Here is a 23,348-nt window from a genome sequence, read left to right on the forward strand (position 1 = left end):
GTAAAAGGTTACAAATTCAATAGGCCTACGATGACCCGGTATTGCATATTCACAATCCGGCGAGTGTGTCATAGAGATAATGACCTATTTATGTAACTGATTGATTACACACATGTTTAGCATTTCCATCTCGTAACACCTGTGCGATTGTAATTACTACTGCATTAATTAACTCTTAACATGTTTAATGAGTACATGTGAGTTATGCGAGTTGTATCATTTAACAAGAATGGTAAATATAGTCTTAGGTATTATTCAGGCATTACCCCCTTTATCTCCATGATTGACATTGTAATAAAACCATTTCACCAGTATAGCGGGCCGATATGAATGCGCTATTATGAATACAAGTTTATTAGTTAACTTCTTGTTCTGGTTACAATACTGGCCAATACATCCAGTTGAAGTTGCGAGTTTGAATCCCAGTGGGGGCAAAAAATGTGTAGGTTTTCATGTACAATTTTTCTTGTTTCCAATAAATAAATTTTGAATTTGAAAGTTAATCAGTAAAAACATAACCTACCTTTTATCATGGATGCCGCATAGCCTGTCGAAGAAAGTATACCTATGTACCTTTGTGTCTACCTTTCTACCTACTCCAAAAAATATACCATAGATAGATAAATAAATAAATTGTACCAACTAATTTCTGAAACTACTGACCCTGTCCTGAATTTTAATGTTAAAAAAGTTACAAAATGTTTAAATGAAAAGCCTTTATTTTTGCGGTATGCGAGAGAGATTGTCTTGCTCGGACAAACAGAAGAAGCTAGTCAGAGACAAATGTATATGTAGGAATGCTACCTACTTGCAATCTTATGACAATAGTCTACGTAGTGCAATTATTCATTTGAAGTGCACTGTTTGCTTATAAGACCAATGTCCTCGCATGTGGGCCAGAATGTAAATCAATCGTATCATGATCACTTCTGTTACGCGGCCCACGTATCGCATGTAACCGTTGTTTTATGCGAAACTAGGATTCCGATGAATCTTGTAACACTAGGAATGTAACCACCTACACTCCCAAGTAGCAGTTTGTACGTAAAACAGCCATATTCGTGTAACACAGGTGGCGAAGTAAACAAGGCCCTTAAAATATTTATTTTAATAACGTTAGGAAAAAAATCAGTAATTAATTAGCCTGCAGTTATTAGAACAGAAATGAAAGTAAAGAATTGTCTAAAATATCATTAGTAGCCTGTACTTTAGCCCTGAAAATGTAAAAACAATGCACTTATTCCAGTAAATTCCAAAGTCATAATGTATTGAATGTAATAGCAAGATGGAAAAATAAAAGAAACTTCTCTTTAACTTTATTTTTTCTCTTTATTTATTTGTTAATGATTCTGTTTAACTTTAACATTGCTTTAATTGAAAATCAATTAGTAAAGGAGGATGAGGAAGGAGTAGAACTAGGAGCTAAGTAGGACCAGGTTACGGTAGCTGATGATCACAGTGTTTTTATGCTCTACTTATAATTCTAAGAACGTACTCGGAAACGCGTTAAGTATGTAATATTACTCTAGTCACCAGTTCAGGTAAATACAGATTTAAAGCTTTAGCCCGGATTAACTTGACTTAACCTTGCGTAGGCAACGTAGTAGTAGCTAAAGTTCCACCACTGCGATGTTTCTAAGTACTATATTTCAAGACGCCTACATACTTGTTTTAGTAGGCAGAGGTAATTAGTTTTGTGGTGTCATTTAAAGCAAAATAACCTTTAGTTACTCTATAATAAAATTAATATGATAAGAAAACAGTTGATAAAAAATACTTTTTTGTAAATTATTTCCTCAAATCTGACTGGATAAGAATATTATTATTGGCAACACTCGATTTCAAATTCAATCAATAAAATTCGCCTGAGAATAAAAATGTTTTTGATAAACTGTTTTTAATGATCCGAAATTTGCTTATCCCAATCCCAACTAATATTATAAATGCGAAAGTAACTCTGTCTGTCTGTCTGTCTGTTAGGCCTCAGCCCAGTAGCGGCGTAAGGGGGGGGGGGCGGTGGGGGCGGTCCGCCCCGGGTGCCAAGCATCAGGGGGTGACAAAGTCGCGCAGATTAGTACTCACTGACGCATCTGCATGGCAAGGACGGTCGTGATGTCATGACANTTCAGACATTTCGTTTGCGAATAAAAACAAATATCTCGACAACACAACCCCGAACACAACACTTCGCCGCTAAAGCGCCGCGCGAGCTGCCCGCTTGTTTCGAGAACGGGTCTGCGCTGCCCGCCCCGCTCTAGCGCCGCCGCCGCTCCCGCCCCGCTGCCCGCTAAGTTCGAGGCTGAGGCCTTACGCTTTCCCGCTTAAACCTCGCAAACGATTTTGATGAAATTTGGCATAGAGATAGTTTGAGTCCCGGGAAAGAACATAGGATAGTTTTTATCCTGGTTTTTGAAACAGGGACGCGCGCGATAAAGTTTTTCTGTGACAGACAAAATTCCACGCGGGCGAAGCCGCGGGCGGAAAGCTAGTTACACCATATTTTCTCCAAAATTTGAATATTTGAATTTTAAAAGGTGGCATAATATGAATTGATAATTGAGATACCCAATATCCTGTTCAAAACACCGACCCTAACTTCACCTTGGACTCCTTTTTGGTTAGTCATTGAGTACTGAATAGATAGTTGCTAGAAATGCGAGCGTAAACGGTGCTAAATTGCTAATATATGTATTTCTGCCACTGGAGTGATAGTCAATGAACAGTAGCCGAGGAAAATTACTACAAGGTTCTTTTGTACGTGATCGTTTTCGCTCGAAAAGCTCTACTTCAGCAGATTATTCTGTGATGGATTTCCAGTTGAAGAGTAATGCAAATTATTTTCAGAAAAAACCTTGCATCTATTAAATCCATCTGTCTATACTTAGGTACAAATTATATTAAGTTTGGAATACATAATTATGTTTTCAAAATATAACATAGGTATGACAAAAACATACCATTTAGTCATCGTCTCGCAATGTCACAGTCACAGTTAAATACAGAGATGTGTGTAATTTATCTTTACCTATCCAATCGAAATTGACAACCAATGCTAATGCTACGTATGTCACTGGCCCTGGAGAGTTTGCGCCCGTTCGCTCAATCGATGACCGAAAGGTGCCAAAAGTGTTGTGCAACGCGGAAAACGTATCTGACATGCGCGCATTTACGAATTTTACGACATTATCATGATACATCTGGGCGATTCGATCGGTCTGCATCACGCGATCAGACGTGAACTACCGTAATATCTGACCGTTACACGTGATAGTACCGGATTGACGCACCACGCAACTTTTTTACAAGAATATACTCATTAAAGTGCTTTACATAGTCCATTGGATCACTTGAAATATGTACAGTCTACCGACAGCACATCAGGCTACACAGTGTTATTGCAAAATGGGACCTATTACAACCTGATTAGATGCCACAGTGTTTTCTTTGATGAGCCGTCGTCCGTGCTGATAACTATACGTAGTTCCGATTCCGCAGTTTTTCACTTTTATAACAATTTCTGTACTTGTTAATGCTAATTTTGGGTTATTTGTTTCAGGTAATTGTCGGAATCTATGTATGACTGACAGGTGTTCAGGTAACAATATCTATTTGCGTGCTGGCTTAGTTACTAATTAAAACATTATCATTGCAAATCAATTTCGCTAATTTATTTCAGTTCCTTATTCGTATGCTACAGTTTCTAATAAATACTAATAACTATTTTTACATTACATTACGGACAATTTTCTGGGTAATATAAGAGCCAATACTACCTACTCTTAATCGCCTTAAATGATGTAATTTTCCTAAGTCTCTCAGATGCTCTTAGCAAACTATAATGTCTCATGAAATATTTTCATCTACCAGATGTACATCTGGTAGATGAAAGTCACTTTTCGCTTCTAAACTACACAGCTAACATTTCTGTCTCTACATTTTCTAGTGCGTTATCCAATCAAACTATCGGAATGCGCCGTAATCCGGTAGGATTTCTTTGCAGAAGCCTTAAAAGGCCACTCGACGAGCGGGACGGGATGAGGATAACTCACCTTACCACACAGCGTGTCACGTGATCAAGACGTTTGCTTCAAATTAATTAGATTATTTGGATTAATTTAACCTACTTTAGAATTTCCCTTTTTATAAATTGCGAAAACTTAGAAGTGATGAGTTTATAAAACAATTTTCTTTTTCACGACCTTTTGATTCAAAAGATAGCTTTTAAGTCCTGCACAAAAGTTATTATAATTGGATTAAAGGTTTAGATGTGAAAAGTAACAGATAGAATACTTTAACATTGAAAATATCAGTTGCCTCATTATCTCACTTTTTCTCTAGATGTATGTCCTTATGTTATCGCTAATAACATACTTGAATCACAAAATTTTCACATGTGTGCTTTAATTAAATTTCATTTCGGTTTTCACCATCATTACGAGTACCAACAGAAGTATTATTTGGGCTTTGGGCTTTAAACTAAAAATATATTGCAGAGAGCGTAAACCTACGCGCAATTAAGAGCAGGTTTAATTATTTAACTTTCAGCTCAAGGGCTGCGGGGTCGTGGGTTCTGAATAAATAACCGGCGACGTCATACGCATGTCTAATGCCACCGCTCGTTAGGGCTACATGAAGTTTCTACCTTATTCAGGGTAAAGTTTATGAAAGCTTTTGAATGTTACCGTCCACACTCAACTGATGAAAACACTAGACTATGTTTGGATGACGTAAGCAAGTGTATTTTATATGTTTTATATTGCTATTTTCTTGCTAACCAATATACATTAAAAACAGTTTAACGTAAATAGCTCTCTATTAAGAAAGATTTTGCGGTATAGATATTTGCTATAGAATCGTTGTTGTTACGGACAGATAAATGTAGAGTTTGAATGTATGTTTTAAACTTTTTACCTCTTTGTGAATGCAACGCCAATAGTAAAGTTATGATGACTTACAACAATTATTTATGCATCTAAAGTACTGTCTCCTACGCATAAAAAGAGTTTGACAAGCAGTAATGGTTACCTAATGAAAGGTTCTATGGTGTAGTCATACGGCTGAGAATGGTCTAAGGCTCTATTCTGTGGGAGTAGCATACCTTCTAATTATAAGACGTCTGCGGGATCGTGATAAATTATGTTCAGCTTATTAGCTCTTTTGTACTCTGTTCATTACTTACCGTAAAATTGCGGTTTTAGCGTTCTGTCAAATAAACAACCTTGGTCTTAGGGTTTTGTTAATTTTGTTTTGTTTGTGGTTTTTCTCGTTCACGGTTAAAATTATTATGAAGTTAAGAGACTGTTAACCTGCGACCCGGTGTTAAATTGCAGTTTGAAGGTTGCCGGTTGCCGACCACTTTCGCTCTCGATGCCGTGTCACGATTCACGAATTTCACGGTTCGTACTGTATACACATTTCCGTGTCTAAGCAGATCGTTTTGACAGGGTTAAGTGAGATACAAGATTTTTTTGTTGCAATGTGTGTTTGTTTGGAAAAACATTGGTAAACAATAGTAATGTATAGAACGCCTTCTATCTGAATCAGCCGTGTCTGCGTACGAACAAGTAACATTAACACAAACTAACTGCATACGTGCACACATTTGTATACAAAAATGACTAGAACAAGTATACCGAGATAATAGATCACGATTCAATAACATGAGACCGAACAATGACAGTTTTCCACAACAATCAGCGCAAGTATCTCAATAAAGTTTCAACATTAGTAAAATCATAACAATGTGTTCTACGGCACCAGCTACGAGCATATTTGCAACAACATTAGATGACTGGGCGCAGTTGGGCAATTTATTTTTAAATATCATGACCAACGGAGGAAGTGAATGCGACGTGATAAGGGTAACCAGTAACCTTAATCTGTATTTTAACAATAATACTAAAGTAAAGTGTGAATATTATTGCATGTTGCGCAAAGCCGACTCTTTATTAAACAGTTTTCGTTTTATTCAGACGGCGGCACCTCAAGCTACCTCACTGTGGCATCTTATGTAGTAATTAGTGCTATTAAGCAAACAATAACGGATAATTACTCAGATGTACTTTTAATATGGTATTTGACATTAATTATAATTTAAAAATCAAGCAGATTAGAGGTTGCAATCACCAGGATAACTTGTTTTTCAAATTAATCATCAAAACATTGACATACAAAGAACTTTGCATGACTTACATGTCCGGCCATAAACTTATGTTTCCTAGTATTTGTATATCGGTACATGTATACCTGATTGATATTCACGATTCGTCATTCAAAATAAAAGCTTGGGATTTGTACGCTATTTATAACAGACAGGATTGTAAAAGTAGGTAAAGAAGGTTACACGATGTGAAAGTCTTAGATGAAATTCGATAACGATTATAGATTTTGCATTTCATTTAACACCTTTTAGTAAAAAAAAGCTCTATCGCTGCTTTAGACATTGTCTTCTTTTAGAGATTTTTTTTCTGGTAATTATTTTTTTATTTATGACTTTTAAGACCCGTTCTTTGGAGTGAGAGTCGTCTTGGCGTCTCGAGAAGTAAGGCCGACTGTAGGCGTAGCGCCGCGGCGCATGCTGTAAAAGGCCACTGGCAATACAATACAGTTTTTCGATTTCCGCGAACAGAGAGACTCGCTGTTTTGTTACAAAAACACTTTATTCCAGCTCTGAAAACGGAGTTTTCGATTGGCTCTTATATTGTATTTTAGTAGCTTTGAAATCAATAATATTGTCAGTTAACTGAGTTCACCTCCTTATGACGTCATAATACCCCTTTTATCAAACAAAATCTAAAGGGTTAGTCGTGTTTTGATCAAGAGTAAAATGTATGTCAATAGTCTAGCTAGGATGTCCACAACCCTATTAATCGAGATACATATGATATTGCTCTTCGATCCTAATTTAGATAATAACGAAAATCCTGTAGGATTTTCACTTTATCATAATTGAGATCTGTGAAGGTGCTTCACATTTACTTTCGAATGGAACTGTATTAGAATAGCTTGAATTTGCTATAAAGCTTATTGTCACAATGAATTGATTGGCTGAAATTGCTTCAGATGTGACTCAGAAGAATCTGATTGTGATGAATGAGTTACTAAAAACTGTCAATTATTGCGTGTTGTAAATGCGCACTAAAACTGTGCAATACAAGCATAATTTAACAAATTAATATGTCTTTGAATGAGATACCTAAATATTGGATTCATAATAAACTCATGCAACTGGTTATAACGTCCTTCAAATTTCGTAAGGTTGAAAAGTAAAATTAGAGAAGTCTAATGGAAAGACTGGTTTGATTAGTATCGGTTTTCGTTCGTGTATCAGCCTGTTTGTTAGCCTTATTAATAAATTAAGGCTTCGCTTGATTAAGCATTGCATTAAAAATTAACCAAGTAACGAAAGTCGGGCACCACTGAGGCACATGCGCTACTAAGTAGTAGAAAGCTGCCCATAGACAAAGGTCGGAAATGGTTTTCCACCACGTGAAACGACCCTTGACGGGCGAAACCAGAGACAAATTTTAATTTGCGACGAATGATTTCTAATTTCGGTAACTGCTTTTTGTTTATGGTTGACGAACCGCTTCCCTTGAAGTAGTAACTATTAGGTAATCTGTGCCTGAAGTCAGCAGATCTAAGACTAGTTTTTAGTGGAAAATTAAACCAAATAGCATTTAACTGAAAAACTGAAGTAGTTTTGTGTCTTTAACGGATCTTGTAACTGTAATTCAGGTTTAAAACTGTTAACTAACAACTTAAGTTACTGTTCATAGAATCATAATTTTATTATTTTTCGGAAATTAGGTTGATGTTGATTCAAGTTTAAATGAGATTTTTCCCTACGTGTGTTCCAACTTTGATTCAAATCAAGAACTTTGAGATTCCAACTCTGTAACGTTTGAAAAACAAAGCAGTTTATGTTAACTCGACATTGCGAAAGATCTGCAATTCTATTAACGTGATGAGCTTCAGTTAACTCAGTTTTATGCACTATTTAACATTTTAGATTTAAAGTAATTGACGATCATTTCAATCTGTGTATCCAACTAAAAACATTCAAAATAAATGAGCCGTGTAATAACAGTGTAAAGACAAATTAAACTATTATTTCACTTACATTTTCTTGTCGCACTTTCATTATAAACCTATAATGCTATAATTTACATAAAATTTATGGTGTCCTCTTCAGCCAAAAAACATCTATGGATCACTCGTGATAGCTCGACGCGTTAAACGAGGCTTCCGAGCAAAGCTTCTATAGTGTAGCTTTTAGAGATTAGACACTCATTTCAGAAGCCCTGGGTTTAATAACAAATGAGACGCACAAATAAAAAACAAACAACAAGACAACAAACGCATGTTATCCTCAAGATAAACCGATTTCGAACGATTCGATTCTAGGTTGTCATTGTCTCGATATATTCAATTAAGTGCAAGTAAAAGCTGTCGAGTCTAAAGCTTAAGTCTGATGTCTTGTTTCCCGGATAAAGACTTTCGTTTAATTGTTTCCCGGACAAAGCAATCATTGGTTTAGTGTGATTGGCAGACATTTTCATAGAATTGCGGGAATGACAACACGATTGGCTACTTAAAATATAATTATTACTAGCTTTCCGCCCGCGGCTTCGCCCGCGTGGAATTTTGTCTGTCACAGAAAAACTTTATCGCGCGCGTCCCTGTTTCAAAAACCGGGATAAAAACTATCCTATGTTCTTTCCCGGGACTCAAACTATCTCTATGCCAAATTTCATCAAAATCGGTTGCGAGGTTTAAGCGGGAAAGCGTAACAGACAGACAGACAGACAGACAGACAGACAGACAGACAGACAGACAGACAGACAGAGTTACTTTCGCATTTATAATATTAGTTGGGATTTACTCTCAATAACTATACTCAAGCTTAGCTTCATTAAACAAATTACATACTCACGCTTTTAATGGAAAATAAATAAGATTTTCCACAAGTTTAGCATAAACTTAAATAGGCAAGGAAATAAAGAACATTACATTTTCTATACAAACAATTCATACAAACTCTGCTAGGAAATTCAATATTTACTAGTAAAACATCATAATAAAATAGAGTACATACAAAAGCAACACACAAAAATACTATTCTAGCCCGAAAATGTCAAGATTTTGCAACATTAAACAAAACATGTAGATCCAGATGCCTTACAAAGAACAGTTTCCAAATAAGTAGCGCTTGTATGATAAATGGTAAAACGGCCGAATGTAAACAATAAGACAAAAAGGCACGTGCCCAAAGCGTGCGCGCATGCTCTGATTACCCCAAGACTGTATGGGCTTCCACTCCTGTCACAGTGGTACATAGATACAGCAGTTTCATTAGTTGCTCGTTGTTCCACCTTTGGAAGTCCAAGGTTCAGTCACGTTTTGTTAGACTAGTGCAAGCAAAAAACTATGTGATCAAGAGTTTATAAATCGAGCATAAATATTTTAGTTATGAATATGTATGAATATGTTAGTAGATATTTAGTTATGAAAGAAGAAGAAGGGACCTCGGTTTGAGTATACTATACTCAATAGTTTTTTGTATAACTATAAATTTTATTATGAACTCCCTAAGTTAGTAATATTTTGTTTATTTATTTATTAATTACTTTAAAAACACAATAGATTATTTAGTGCGTTTAGACAATTTAACATAAGTTCATGTAGCCTCGCTGAAAGTGAACCTACTGACGTTTATCGTTCTATTAGTATAGACCATTAAAATTGCAACGGGATAAGATTTCAAATGACACCTTACACCTTCAAAATGTAACTTAAGAACTGTGCGAACAGTACGTACGAGTATGTTTCTTGAAGTTCTTTATTTTTTTATTTTAGAAATGGTAAACAAACAGAAATATGAAATTGAATAGTACCTTACTACGAGTATGTATCTTGTAGAGTTTATCATGTGCTACGTGATGACCTATCAATCAAAGTTATCATTTGAATCTCTTGATAATATTACATTTTTCAAAAATATGTTACAGTCCGTTATGTTAAAGTTGGTTTTTTTCATAAAGCAAATAAGCCCTACCTAGTTCTACTAAATAATATAATGGTATTCATCGTTATTGGTAGTAATAATGGTAGTAATACAACTCGGTCAATCGTGATTCATAGTGATTATGCTATTATAGACTTACCTATTATCTAGTGATGCCTACTATTCAGCCTTTTATTCTTTCCTGGGCTTTACCGACAATGACTTGTAGGCGTGATGTACGCTTTCATGAACTGAACTAAATATTTGCATACCGTTGTAACAAATTGGTATTTTGTTCATAAAATGTATTCAGGCCATTCAGTCATCATATTGGGTTGTACTCGTATTTCAGGCCTGTCACGATTTACTGTTATTATTTTATTCAATAATCTACCGAATTTCACTTTCTACAGTTTTATCGGCTTCTAAAAAGGAGGTTCTACGTTAGTAAAGATGTAGATAGACTCAAAAATAAATTAGAAAACCTACGTATCGGTCTCGATCGTCCATAAACCTACAAATCATGCCATCTTCGTTTTCGTAAAAAAGGAGAGTGAGCATACGAGTTTTAACAATAATCGTGTCAAAGCAAATAAAAAGTGAAAACAATATGCTAATGTGTGGTGTCTTATGAAAATTGGTAAGCGTCTCCGACATGTGTTCTGGTATTGATAAAATGTAATTATAACATCGCGGACGTCGAAAGTGTGTCAGTCGGCGACCTGGCGACATTCATTTAGGCGCTGCTGCGCGCTTCCAACTTGATACACGGCACGGTTTTTTGTTTTCTTTTTTTATTTGTTTATTTTTTTAATCATTGTATATATTGTAAGATTAGTTTTTTTTTGCATGTTTGTATTTAGATATTACGTTGTTGGTTTAAATAAATTTTGTTTTTGCTTCTTGAGAAGATATTATCTGTAATATTCATATGTTTATTTGTTTTAAAATACTAGTTGACTTTGTGTGAGCTTTGATTTGTTGTATTTTTTAACAAAGAGAACATCTGATAAAGTTATGTAATAGTATAATTTTTCTGACAGATAATAATGGAAAAATATTTATAACTATTTCAATAACTGTGGAATATTAACATTCTAAAAAATATTTCTATTGTGGCTGCTTAAGTCAAAAGTTGTTGTTTATTCATTTATGTGCATTTAATTGTCGGTAATCTACTCGTATTAGCCTTGTAGATAAGTCAAGCATAACATAACAAATATCTATGTCAGGTGCAAGGAATGTTCTTCCTCGCTTGTTCCGTGGTGTTATGTAAATGCGCACGCGTCGGTGATGCGGTTTCGCCGAAACGACGAGCATTATCCAAACCTTGTTAAAAATAATTCGATACACCTTATGCACTTGCAATAATGAGCGTTTTTCCATGTGCTTTAAACCTAATTTGCGAGGATATCTAAATCGGCCATTCACCCGCATTCGCTCCATTTTCACTTAATCGCAAAATGATTCTGAAATTGTGTGTAACGCTTATACAGGCTGTTAATTAATTAAATAGGTAGAGGTCGAGTTAATTTAAAGAGAAGGAGAATCTGCTTATCAATATCGAACCTATATTAATAGAAATGGCAATATTATTGGCCTATACGTTGATGATGGAGAGTGTGATTTCTAATTTGCAACTTTTATGTTGACCTCCTTGTATATTGGTAAAATCGCAAGAAGAAATCTAAAGCCTGTATAACTGAAACATACAGGATGTTCGTTCACTAAGTGGTTATTGTATGTTATCTTAAAACAATGAGTGCCGGTATCTTTGTTACTCAACAAACATACCTGTAAGTATATTATTTGTTTCATTTTATGCGCGGAACGTGTCACTTCGGCAAATTTCAAAAAGAACGTGGTCTAAGTAACGGTTACTTAAAATACTGTATTAGTTCACTTTTATTATGCAAAGACAAAGCATTTTACTCGAATATTTCCATCATTAGTGTCGCAATATGGGTCAGCCAACAGTTGTGTTCATATACGTTTGCTAAATGCGTACTTTGCGTAGAGCTAATATTATAGACATTGATTTTCCTATTTTGTCGGAAGAAAGATGAGACTTTCTCTGTCTAATCTCCTTAGGAACAGTTTCTAATGTAATCTTAATAGATGCATCAATATCTTGTTGTTACGTGAGCCCATAGCGAAGAGAGATTAGATTAGACTTATTTACTAAATAAACGATTGCCTTGTATAAAGCTTCATTTTTTATAAGTTACATTGTACCTAACTATGTCTCTGTAGATTATTTACCAAATTTTAAGTTAACCCTGAAGCAAAGTTGCATTTTATTTCAATTCTGGCATCCTCCTCTTGCACTCGTACTCGTAGATAAAATAAAATTATCAAGATTAAAGAACACTATTTACTGATTTTACTTCTAGCCTTCAAGAAGTAATAACCACTAGAAGGTAATAGGCACCATGAATAGGCACGTAAAAAGCAAAAATATGCCTATGAGAAAGTTTATAAAAAATAATATTGTAGCGCTCCTTCTAAACTGTAAAATTAATGCAGATCAATTACGACATGTTCAACGTCGCGTAAAATCCAGTCTACTCGGTTTAGCCAAATAAGTTAATAATAGAACCTTCTGTGGGAATTAGCGTAATGCTCTCTAATACCGGTTGGGGGGTTTCATCATAGATTAGACCTGGCGCCAGGTGGGATCACTTGCTACACGCCTGCTGAGGCATTGCATTGGTAATTATTTTGCTAATATTGCCTTTAAGTCCAGCCCTGGTTTGTTTTCGCAGCGAGACTTGCCTATGGTTGTTGTCATTCAGTGCTTATTTATTATTGCAATTGGTTTGCAAGAGTCACGTCTACTAATAAATTAATACTCATTTAATAATTTATTGCAAACCATAACTCATCAAAAATGTTACTGAGAAACCAATTTTACAAACAAAAGTCACAACAAGATATGAAAGCCACGCACACTGAAATTGCGAGGACTTAGATGTTAACTAATGTGTATGGTAGAGTTAATCAAACTCTCGCGCGTAGGTTCAGTATAAAATGTAGATACTTTACATCACTAAATACCTACAGATTATTCAGTACAATTGAACAAACTATTACTATAGCCGATTAGTATAATTTTATTGATTAAGCTATTGCGGCAATTATTAATAGAGCATTTTGGCGCTAAATTAAGCAAATTGTTCAGTATGGTTTCGCATCAGAACGTAATTGTTTAATTAAGGTCTGTATTTTCTCATCGGATGTCATTAACATACCGACTGTCGAAACTTAGCATGTGAACTAAGCACACAAATGCGTAAGAATGCTAAGATTGTATCCACTATTTCACTGAGATATCGACACAAACGCCAATAACCATGTGAATGTTCTTAACATTGCTCTTTTTATTAATTAAACTTTACAAACTGGCTATTCTAACACTGGCATCTTAAGTTAGCTGTAGTAATTATTTCTATTTTGCCACACAAATGTATAGTCGACTAATGTGCAGTCGACTTTATCTTATTAAGTTACATTTTGTCAGTGAAGTTCAAACAGAGCGTAAGTCAAAAATCTGTTTTTTACAGAAAATTGGTCGGAAAAAAGCACGCAGTCTTTCTTCATTCAATGACATCAAAATGTTAAAACCGTCAAAAAATGACTTAGGCACTGTTAGAACGTCATTGACGATTGTCTTTTCTATAAAATCCTTTTTTCTTCGATAAAAGCTCTGACTTAGGTAGCGAAGTGGTTACGTTCGAAAGATATTAATAATGTTCGCTATAAATTGTCTTTACGACGATGATGCTATTGTCTGGCACTGTTAAAATATACGACCAATTCCTATGTCATAACTATTTTGCACTTATTTATTTTTGTATACTTCACTTCTCTAACAATCACCGTCAAAATGTCTTCTTCATTAATATATTTTCTGTAATTATAAGCTGGACTCTGTTTAAAGAATTGGTAAACAAAATAATGTCCATAATTTTCATGTGTAAAATGAATATGCGGCGACACAGTATGGAATTTAATCATAGCTCAACGATGTATGTATAATGTATATTTATTACTCTATGTAAGTATACCGATATCCTGCATACTGAAATCATTGAAGAGTATTATTTGCCACTGGATCGTGACCGTCAACCGATACCGTGACGAGACCTTACGTTAAAGACACAATTACACAAAGAAAAATATCGGAAATTGAGGAAAAAGTACCGTGTTCCATTGACATAATTCCTAAAAAGATTGAAGAATTACGAATAAACATTATTTAACTGAAAAATTTTTTGGTCCAACATGTCAAACGGGTATCATGACCCCAAATCAGTTAAATATCAACCACTATCAAATATAGTCAAGTATTGGGAATTTCGAAAGGAAAAACGGAATTACTTTTTAACTACTTAATGGTGTAAAAGTAAGTAAATTATGTAATTTAGTAGGTACTTACCTTAAATATAGGTGTAGTAAATGATAGTAACTACAACTTCATTCATGTAACTTATAGCCATTTAAAGAGTTATTCCGTATTCGGCCCACGACAACTCAACCCACTCATTATTTTTTCCTTACTCAACCCAATTTTGTTCCTTACTCTACCCACAACAAATTTTTAATTTTATGTTCCTTATTCACCCCAAAACCATTCCTAGCTCAACCCATTTTAAAACCACTTATAAAATATAAGATTTTTATGTACGGTCAGAATAAAAATATATTTTTTAGAAATTTAAGCTCAATTAACTTTTGTGTTAAAATCGTTCTTTTAAATAAAACTGCAGGAATTCTGATACAATAATATATTTGAAAAACGTTTTTCACAAAAGGACACAAATCAAATAATGACTAATTATAATCTACTATAAATCCACTATAAATCTACTATAAATCAAACGACTGTGATTTTTTATTAAATCAGTATAACCAAGCGATGGCGTATAATTTTTTCCCTAGACACTTGTTCATGAATTACAAATATTTCAAATAATACAATGTATTTCATCTTTTTTTTCAAGCGGTATGAGATGACAAAAGAAAAATAATAAAAATATTCATGCGGACAGCTAATCCCGCGGTAAAAGTTTTCAGCCTCTAAATTTGTTTATGTATTTACCTTAAAATAAAATCTTTGATATATTTTAGTTAATCAACATATTATTCATATCTATCATTTTTTCATGTAGGTGATGTTTTTATTTTTTTTTATTTAATTATAAATCAATGTACATACTAGTATGTATTTATCANTCTTTGATATATTTTAGTTAATCAACATATTATTCATATCTATCATTTTTTCATGTAGGTGATGTTTTTATTTTTTTTTATTTAATTATAAATCAATGTACATACTAGTATGTATTTATCATTATTAAATTTCTGAAAAAACAGTAAACGTTGTTTTGCTATCCATACTTATTTTTGGTATATTTACTTTGGGTTGAGTAAGGAATGCATTTGGGTAGAATAACGAAATTATGTAATGGGTTGAGCTAGGAATACTAATTTGGGATGAGTGAAGAAATGGGTTGAGTTGTCATGGGTCGAATACGGAATAACCCCATTTAAAGTAGGCCGAAAAAAAAGTGTCCAATGCCATAAAAGCTCTAATTTTGCTGCTGTTAATTCAGTATTAAATTAAAAAGTCCAAGGTATTTTAAATATTACAAGTAAGTAGGTACGATCAGTGAGAGTGGCTCTAATTTATTTTTATCAAACATCTAAAATGTAAGGCCATGGGCTACCGGAGGTGTGGCGATCTGCTGAAACCGGTACCTATAAATATTGACATGCGTATAAATGGTATCAAGTGCCGATATTAATCAGGCGCAGCAGATTCATAGCATTTTAGCACTTGAGGTCATCAACTTTCAAATCAATTCGTTTAAAAGCTTTTGCAATGTTTCCGTCAATGTGTCTAAATAATTATCTAAAATGTTTTTCTTCAAAGCGTGTAAAACGCAAAAAAGTACAGGTGGTTCATTCAATAATGATACCCGGGGGTTCCCTAATATTTCATGAGTTTTATTCTAAAAACCACTAATTAGTTTTTATTTAATTTTCTTTAAAACACTTCAATAATTCTATTAACTTTTACGTATGGGTATGTTTAATCATAAAACAGTTATTACAAAATACTTATTTTAATAAAAGTGCATGAAATTCGATATTATTTATTCAACAACTTTTTTTAGGCCGTTTGGTGTAGTGGTTCAGAACGGACTACTATGCCGAGAGGTCCCGGGTTCGATTCCCGGCCGGGCAGAAATTGAAATGATGAATTTTAATTTCTGTGACGGGTCTGGGTGTTTTCTATGTATATTAAGTATTCAAAAATTAAAAAAAAAAATCAAAATTCTTTATTTCTTTATAAAGGCTTACTTAAATACTAATAGACGAAGCCTCCATTTAGGCGTATGATTGCCTGTGCCAGGAGACAACGCTCTGCATAACTATAGGTGTTTTGTGTAAATTCTACTCAAAATCAATAATAAAGAAATATTCTATTATTCTACAATTATTATATTTTTATAAATATAATGATGTGAATATTATGTGTACTTACTGTAGGACGTGCTATGTGTATTATATTATAATTAGGAGTGTGCATTGTGTGTGTGTTATGTTAGTTTATAGTTTTGTATGTATGTTGCGTATGTATAGTAGGTATGGTGTATGTGTAGTGTTGTGTGTGTGTAGTGTAGTGTATGTATAGTGTAGTGTATGTGGAGTGTAGTATGGTATGTATGGTGCTTGTATTCATATTTTATTGTAAAATCACTTCATGAATTAACCAAAGCCTCAACTTCGTCGTAGTCTAAGTCTTGTAACCATTTTTTCATTGTAGATTTGCAATCTGAGAATGTTTTTTTATATGTATAGATCAAGCTTTTTATTTATTTTATTATAAAGATGGGAAGATCGGAAATCAAATTGCATTTGAGCAAACTTTGTTCTGAGTTTGGGAATGGCTGCTACTTTGAACTGACGAGCTCGTCTTTTATCTTCAACGCAAGGGTCGTATGTCAATGTTTTGTGTTTTTTTAATATTAACCCCAGGATATAAAGTTTTCTCACAGATAACAATTTGCTAGTATGGTAGATACCCTGGGTTGAAAAAGTTCTTTTTTTTAAATACATTATTTTGAGTAATGCTCTTTGAGCTCTTTCGATCATCAGAAAACGCGTTTTATGGGCACCACCCCAGACTGAGATACAATATGTTGTTACCGACTGAACCAGAGAAATGTATATTTCATTCAGTAAATTCCTAGTGGTATGGACGTTATTTTCCAGATTTGTAGGAACAATGTGTCTCAGCGTCCGGAAGATAATGTATTTACAAAAAAAAAGTATTTAAGTAAGTTTATATCCGTTGTCTAGTACCCATAGTACAAGCTTTGCTTAGTTTGGGGCTAGCGGCGCAGTGTAAAATGTCCAAGGATATTTATTTATTTATTTATTTAGGTTTTAAAAATGTTCTTTGGAAATACACAAATAAACTGAGGTGAAACTGACGCCATCTGTTGTGTGTGGTGAATACTAAATACCAATGATAAACAACACGCAGCGCTGAGTAAGTCGTTTAAAACCAAACCGCTAGAGGGCGCTGTCAGCAGTACAAATAGTTCCAGTAAATCTCACTAGAGTGCGCTTCCATACTAAGTTCAGCAAGCATTCTTCGAACGAGTTTATTAAAATCAATACAATAAAAATCAATATAAACCTAATATAAAAGTATGTAATAAATCATATAATTTAGTTTAATTTTTGTTGAAAAAAATCATACAATCGAATTCGCATGCAATCGAAGTCGTCCCGTCCCAGCTTTCATTTTAAATCTTAGTAGTAGTTCAAGTCTGAATAACATCTTTTATTTTTCTTCTCATCATATTCATTATCATAATAATCTTATGAAAAATAAAAGATGTTATTCAGACTTGTAAAACTTATGGTAATAATTGTTGGAAATTCCAAGAGAAGTAGAAAAACAAACAACTTAGTTATATGACGTCCCGAAATATGACCTATTTATTTCCCAAGATGGCTGATTAAAGAAAGATGATTCAGTTAATCGGAGCTTATCTTGGATTTTATATCTGCTTATCTAATAAATAATGTCACATCTGAAAATAATGTGTTAATAAAAACACATACAAAAACGTAATAACTTGTATTTATCAAATTAAATTGTAGCACGATACAAAAGACATCAACGCACCAGTGAAGTTTGTAGCACTACATTTTTTTAAAGTTCTTGATGCAAAATTTTTAAAAAAATCTCATTATTTTTTCAAACTTCTTATCTCAACTTCCTGATGTCGTTTTTCATCGTTATCCTAAAATCATAAGATTGTAAAGATTCCACTCTAGATTATTCCATTGTTGCAGTTTCAAATCAAAAGCTTATGTTTTGTTCTTTGGCAATTTCAGGTAGACATTACCTACAAAAATCTTATTTCAGATATTGTGCAGTAAGAAATCATTTTTTACTTTATCAGCTTGCGTTGATGGTACATTTTTGTTTAAATTATTTCGCATGTTTCATAACATAGAGTAGTGGTATCGATTAGCAAACAATCGAGTTAATCAATGTAGCGAAACCTATACAAGCGCAAATACATTTTCATTATACATTTTAATGTAAGTCTTAGTCATAAAGTTAAAATACCTAATGGTCTTAGTCTTAGTACAGAACTTTTTCCAGTCATTCTCATGTAAATTATTTGTTATGCTTCATTAATTATGACTTAGTATTGTTAATGCCAATACCAGTGATAAAAATAAATCGCGTCAAACAAATAAAGAAGACTCGCCTACGTGGAACCGTATCCCATCTTTCAGGTTCCGTGGGCCCAAACGCGTCGGCCGTGTAAAATTGACTGCCTCTTGTCCGATGGATCTTGTTTAATTTTTTTTCCTCGTTGAAGGTGTATCAGACGCATTATCCTGGAGGAGGCTTCGTTTTGGGCGCGGGGAGGGGCGCGGCGGGCGCGCGTGCGCATATCTCGGCAGTGACGTCACGAGGGCCCGGTAAAAAACGCCATGAACTCGCGCAGTCAAGGTCCCGCTGACTCCTGCATTTACATCTTATTATATCCACATATTAATGCGTTTCGCTCACGTTTGTTATATGTGCTCGAAGGGCTTCGCAATGCTGGTTTACGACTACCATGTCTGCATTTATTCGTATTCAACTGAGAATGCGCTCGGAGGCACGAGATGGTGCATTAAATTTAACAGAACATGATTTGATGTAACCACTGACTATAAATCTATTTTCAGTTACAACGCTTAATCACCGCCAAGTAACCCATTTTACAAGGCGTTAGATGATATAATGGCGATGTAAACGACTTTTAACGGTAATTTTGTAGGGAAATACGACTGTCGTCTGCGGCACAAGATCATTCTTTCGTGCCACTACAGTTAGACGCGTGCATAGATTAATATCAGACATTCAATTTATGGTAGTCACACATCTGGATGTGGCTGGAAGCGTTCTAGCAAGTGCTAGCGCTGTTAATGAAGCAGATGCAGTTTTGTAATGCTTTAAATGTTTATTAGTAAGATATGTTGGTACTCTAATGATTGGTACAGCACCGTATTACGTAGTACTTATTATTATTCTGTGGTATTACTGATTTAATATCTATTTATATGGTCAATAAGTTTTGTAATACCAATACTTTACTAAAGATAGGTAGACAGTAGACACCTTATAAACAGTCAATATGTGATATTGGTAGGCCATATTATTTATGCCCATTCATATTTTTAACGCAACCAATTTCTTTTTTACAGGTGGTCGTGGTAGGCAACAGCACTGTAGCCGAAGTGGTGTGTGAGCCCCTCCAAGAGGCTGGTGCCGTAGTAGCGGGCTTGCCGACGGGACCCCTCTCCGCTCCTCAAGCCGTTTCACTATCCGGCCCCCTGCCGCCTCCAGCCGCGCTGTCGGGACCCCCGGCCCCACCAGCCGCTCTACTCTTCTTAGGAGGCTCCAAAGCCCCCGTAGAACCCAGGGCTTCTGCGGCTCATCTAGAAGGCGAGGTCCTCGTCGTGGAATACCAGCCTCAGCAATGGGACGGCAAGGACTTGGAGACGTTCATTGCGTGGGAGAAGATATACGGTTAGTGTCACTGATAAATCGTTAGCGCATAATCAGGTGATTTATTTTGTGCCTCACATTCATTTGTGTCAGTGGATTGATTATTCGGACTATAAAACTCCTGATTTGGTTTGAATTTGCTTGTTTTTGAATTGCTAATGCGACGAAGGTCAACTTTGAGTTGGTGTGGCTTTCCAATTCTAATTTGGTCATGAAAAATAGAGTAGAATAGAGAGATACTTATCTATTTCCTTTTTAAAGGTTACAGATTACTCAGAAGCATCCTTTTCAATTTCAACTTGCGTTATTAGTTACAAACTTTAACGGGTTTCTGTGGATTCTACATACGAGTAAAAGTCATTAGTTAGATGCCCTGTTAATTGCCTGCATTCAATGCACAAACGTTTTTATCACAAGGTATAAATAAAACCTAATACGGCACAGCAACGCAACGGTCGCAAAGGAACGTATTCGGCGCTCAGTATTCCGCGCGTGAACAGAGCGATGTTTGTAGAAAGCGGTTTGGCAATAATGAGGCGCGTACGCACACCATTGTCCGGTAATCTTTCGCAGAAGTGACTTGTATGCATTAGGCTTGCAATCGCCGTGACTATCATATTGATATTATAATCTGAGACTCATGTCCATGAAAGTACAACTATGTACCTAATACGAGTACATAAATGGCTTACTATAGCAGTAACTTTTATTTCATTCATCCAAGTTTTTCATGTTCACGGTACAAGATGTTAGCATAGAAAGCTCAAAGTCAATAGTAGTCAGTCATGTCAGTCAATAATTTATTCAATATTCTCGGTTATTATTGATTAACTTGTTACAAGTGCTGATTAGTTCAAGGAGTTAAAAAGGTCTCGGTCGTTTGCAGATGAACTAAAATGCAAGGTGAACTATCAACTGATTAGTAATCTGACCTTTCTACACCCACAAATATTGACACAGTTCCGTCGTGATTGGAATCTTTATCTACCTACGGATCCATTATTTTATTTTATCCACAAAAACGAAACCCATTCTGTAATTGTAATAGTTGGTCGTATTAACAAAAAGATATACCTACATAATAGGCAGACATTATAAAATATGTATTATACATTAGTTTTACAATTTGCATACGTTAAAAGCTAGGAATAGGCTAGAAGCCAACGTATGAGCGATGTGTGCATCGCTCTTATTCTTATTGTATAATACCGCTTAGTCATCATGTTATAATATGTAGTTGTTCGATTGCTTTTGTCATGTGACTTATTGTCTATGTCTATTAACCAATGCTTTCTCTTTCATTACAGCTGCCACATTATTTTCGGCGGTGGAGTTGTACGGGAAGCCGCTGTTACGAGCTGCAGTCATAACCAAAGAGGAATATCACTTACTATTTTACTATATGGAGTCTGTTTCTGAAGCAAGCGAAGCTCTTACAGAACGTATGAGAAAATACATAGACTCGGGTTTACTCATTAACGAAACTAGCACAATCAAAGAAGCAGATTCAGAATCGATTACATCAAAAAAGTCTCTGATTACTGAAGAACCAAAAAGCATATTGACCGAACTCATTCAAGAAGGAGTAATCTCTCAACAAGACATAGATGCTGCGTCAGAAATCACAAACTCAGAGTTCAACGAACAAGTAACCGATAACCGTAAATCAGACGACGATAATGGTTCGAGTGTTTCCTCTCTAAGTGCAGGTCTACGTAAAGTGATTGTCGACATCCCATTAGACTGCAGCGAGTCTGTGGCCGATAGTTCCATTATAGAGAGTAACGATAATGTGACAACCGTAACAATTAGGAGTGGCGGGCAGTGCTGCGCAGATCACAGAATATCCGCCGACGTTACAGATAACGTCTGGGCTAACGTGAGATGGGATTTCTTAAATCCTAATGACTTCGGATACGATCAAGTTCGAAGCGTCAAGCGAAGTCGCTCCGACTCTGCAATCACGCCGGTAGCGAGACGCAAAAATGAAGATATTTACGAAACCCTGCGCGACGTCGAGGGCGAATCTTGCGGAAGTATAACTCCTTATGAATCTATTGAAGACTTGTATGATTGTATCAAAAACTCTCAGTATGCAAGTGCAGCGGCAGAAGAATCCTCACCATCGACGGAGAGTCAGTCTGAGCCGCAGTACCCTGACTTTTACGAAAAAACGAGCACTACCCGCCAGAGCTCTGCTAGCAGTGAAAAAAGTGGCGCCTCATCCGCGTTTCCATTTTCGAAATGCGGTTCGAGCGATTCGACGGGCGCGTTCACGTCGTGCGAGTCTACGGGCGCGTTCACGTCATGCGAGTCGACTAGCGGGATCAGCACTTTTGCTACGAAAAGCATCCCGGAGTCGCTGAAGTGCCGAGAGCTGCCGCCCCCGCCGGAGGGCGACGCGAGTGAGAGCGTGATCCTCATGAAGCAGCTGTTCATGGGCGAGCTGATGGACGCTTACGGAGAGTTCCTGTCGGCGTACCCGTACGCGCGCGCGCTGCTGCGGCGCAAGGCGCGGCGGGACGAGCACTTCACCGCGCTCTCTGACATCCGAAGAGGAGCTGCCAAGTACACCATCTCTGACTACCTCGAGTTACCGGTAAGTGTTCCTACATTCCTATGCAAAGCAGCGATTGATGCTATAATAGCCGTATGCAATTGAAGGCCTGGCGCACAATAGCAAAGGGTTACGAAAGTCACTGGAACGATAGCGTAATTGTTCCTTCATTGCTCTTGACCTTAAGCAATAGCGGTGTCGGTTCGTGTAGAGTGTAATGAACGTGTCAAATGTGGCCGTTGCGACTAATCGGCAGGAAAACGAGAACAATGTGGCGAAGAGTGTCGCTAGAGATTGATTTAGATCCTGTGAAGGCAGTTTTATCGCGGGAATGATCCGCGCCGGCGCACGCGCGCCCATTCAATGCTAATGGGCCGGAAGAGTGCACGTGGAGCTCTCGGCTCCGCGATTACAGGCATTGTCTCCCTGAACGTTGCCGCGCCAGTTTCAGATTTCAATGCCCTTGTTCGAGTTGGAGTATGTAATATTTATGAAGTTGTAATGCCTAATTTGTGAATGTGTACAAGTATTTTTTGTAGAAAAGCCGGTTTCTCTTGATTCCCTACCCCATACAAAATTATGACGAAACTCATCTACCCAGTTGTCCTTTAACCACATAAACTACATGATGTATATTAAATTCTCTGATTTTATCAGTTGGTTGGATAATGAAAGCTTTCAAATATTTA

The 23,348-nt window shown here is 35.8% G+C and overlaps 1 protein-coding gene across 1 annotated transcript in view; it reads left to right on the forward strand.

Moving 5' to 3' along the window:
* Positions 1 to 22,764, forward strand: part of LOC114357342 (uncharacterized) — a 50,483-nt gene extending 27,719 nt beyond the window's left edge. Inside the window, exons 2-3 of the mRNA XM_028310913.1 lie at positions 19,799 to 20,123; positions 21,410 to 22,764. Coding sequence (XP_028166714.1) covers positions 19,799 to 20,123; positions 21,410 to 22,764 — 1,680 coding nt within the window. The remainder of the gene's footprint in view (positions 1 to 19,798; positions 20,124 to 21,409) is intronic.
* Positions 22,765 to 23,348: the final 584 nt, after the last annotated feature.

This window comes from Ostrinia furnacalis, unplaced genomic scaffold, assembly GCF_004193835.3.
Source record: "Ostrinia furnacalis isolate ACB-3 unplaced genomic scaffold, ASM419383v2 OfSCF3139, whole genome shotgun sequence".
NCBI classification, from domain to species: Eukaryota; Metazoa; Arthropoda; class Insecta; order Lepidoptera; family Crambidae; genus Ostrinia; species Ostrinia furnacalis.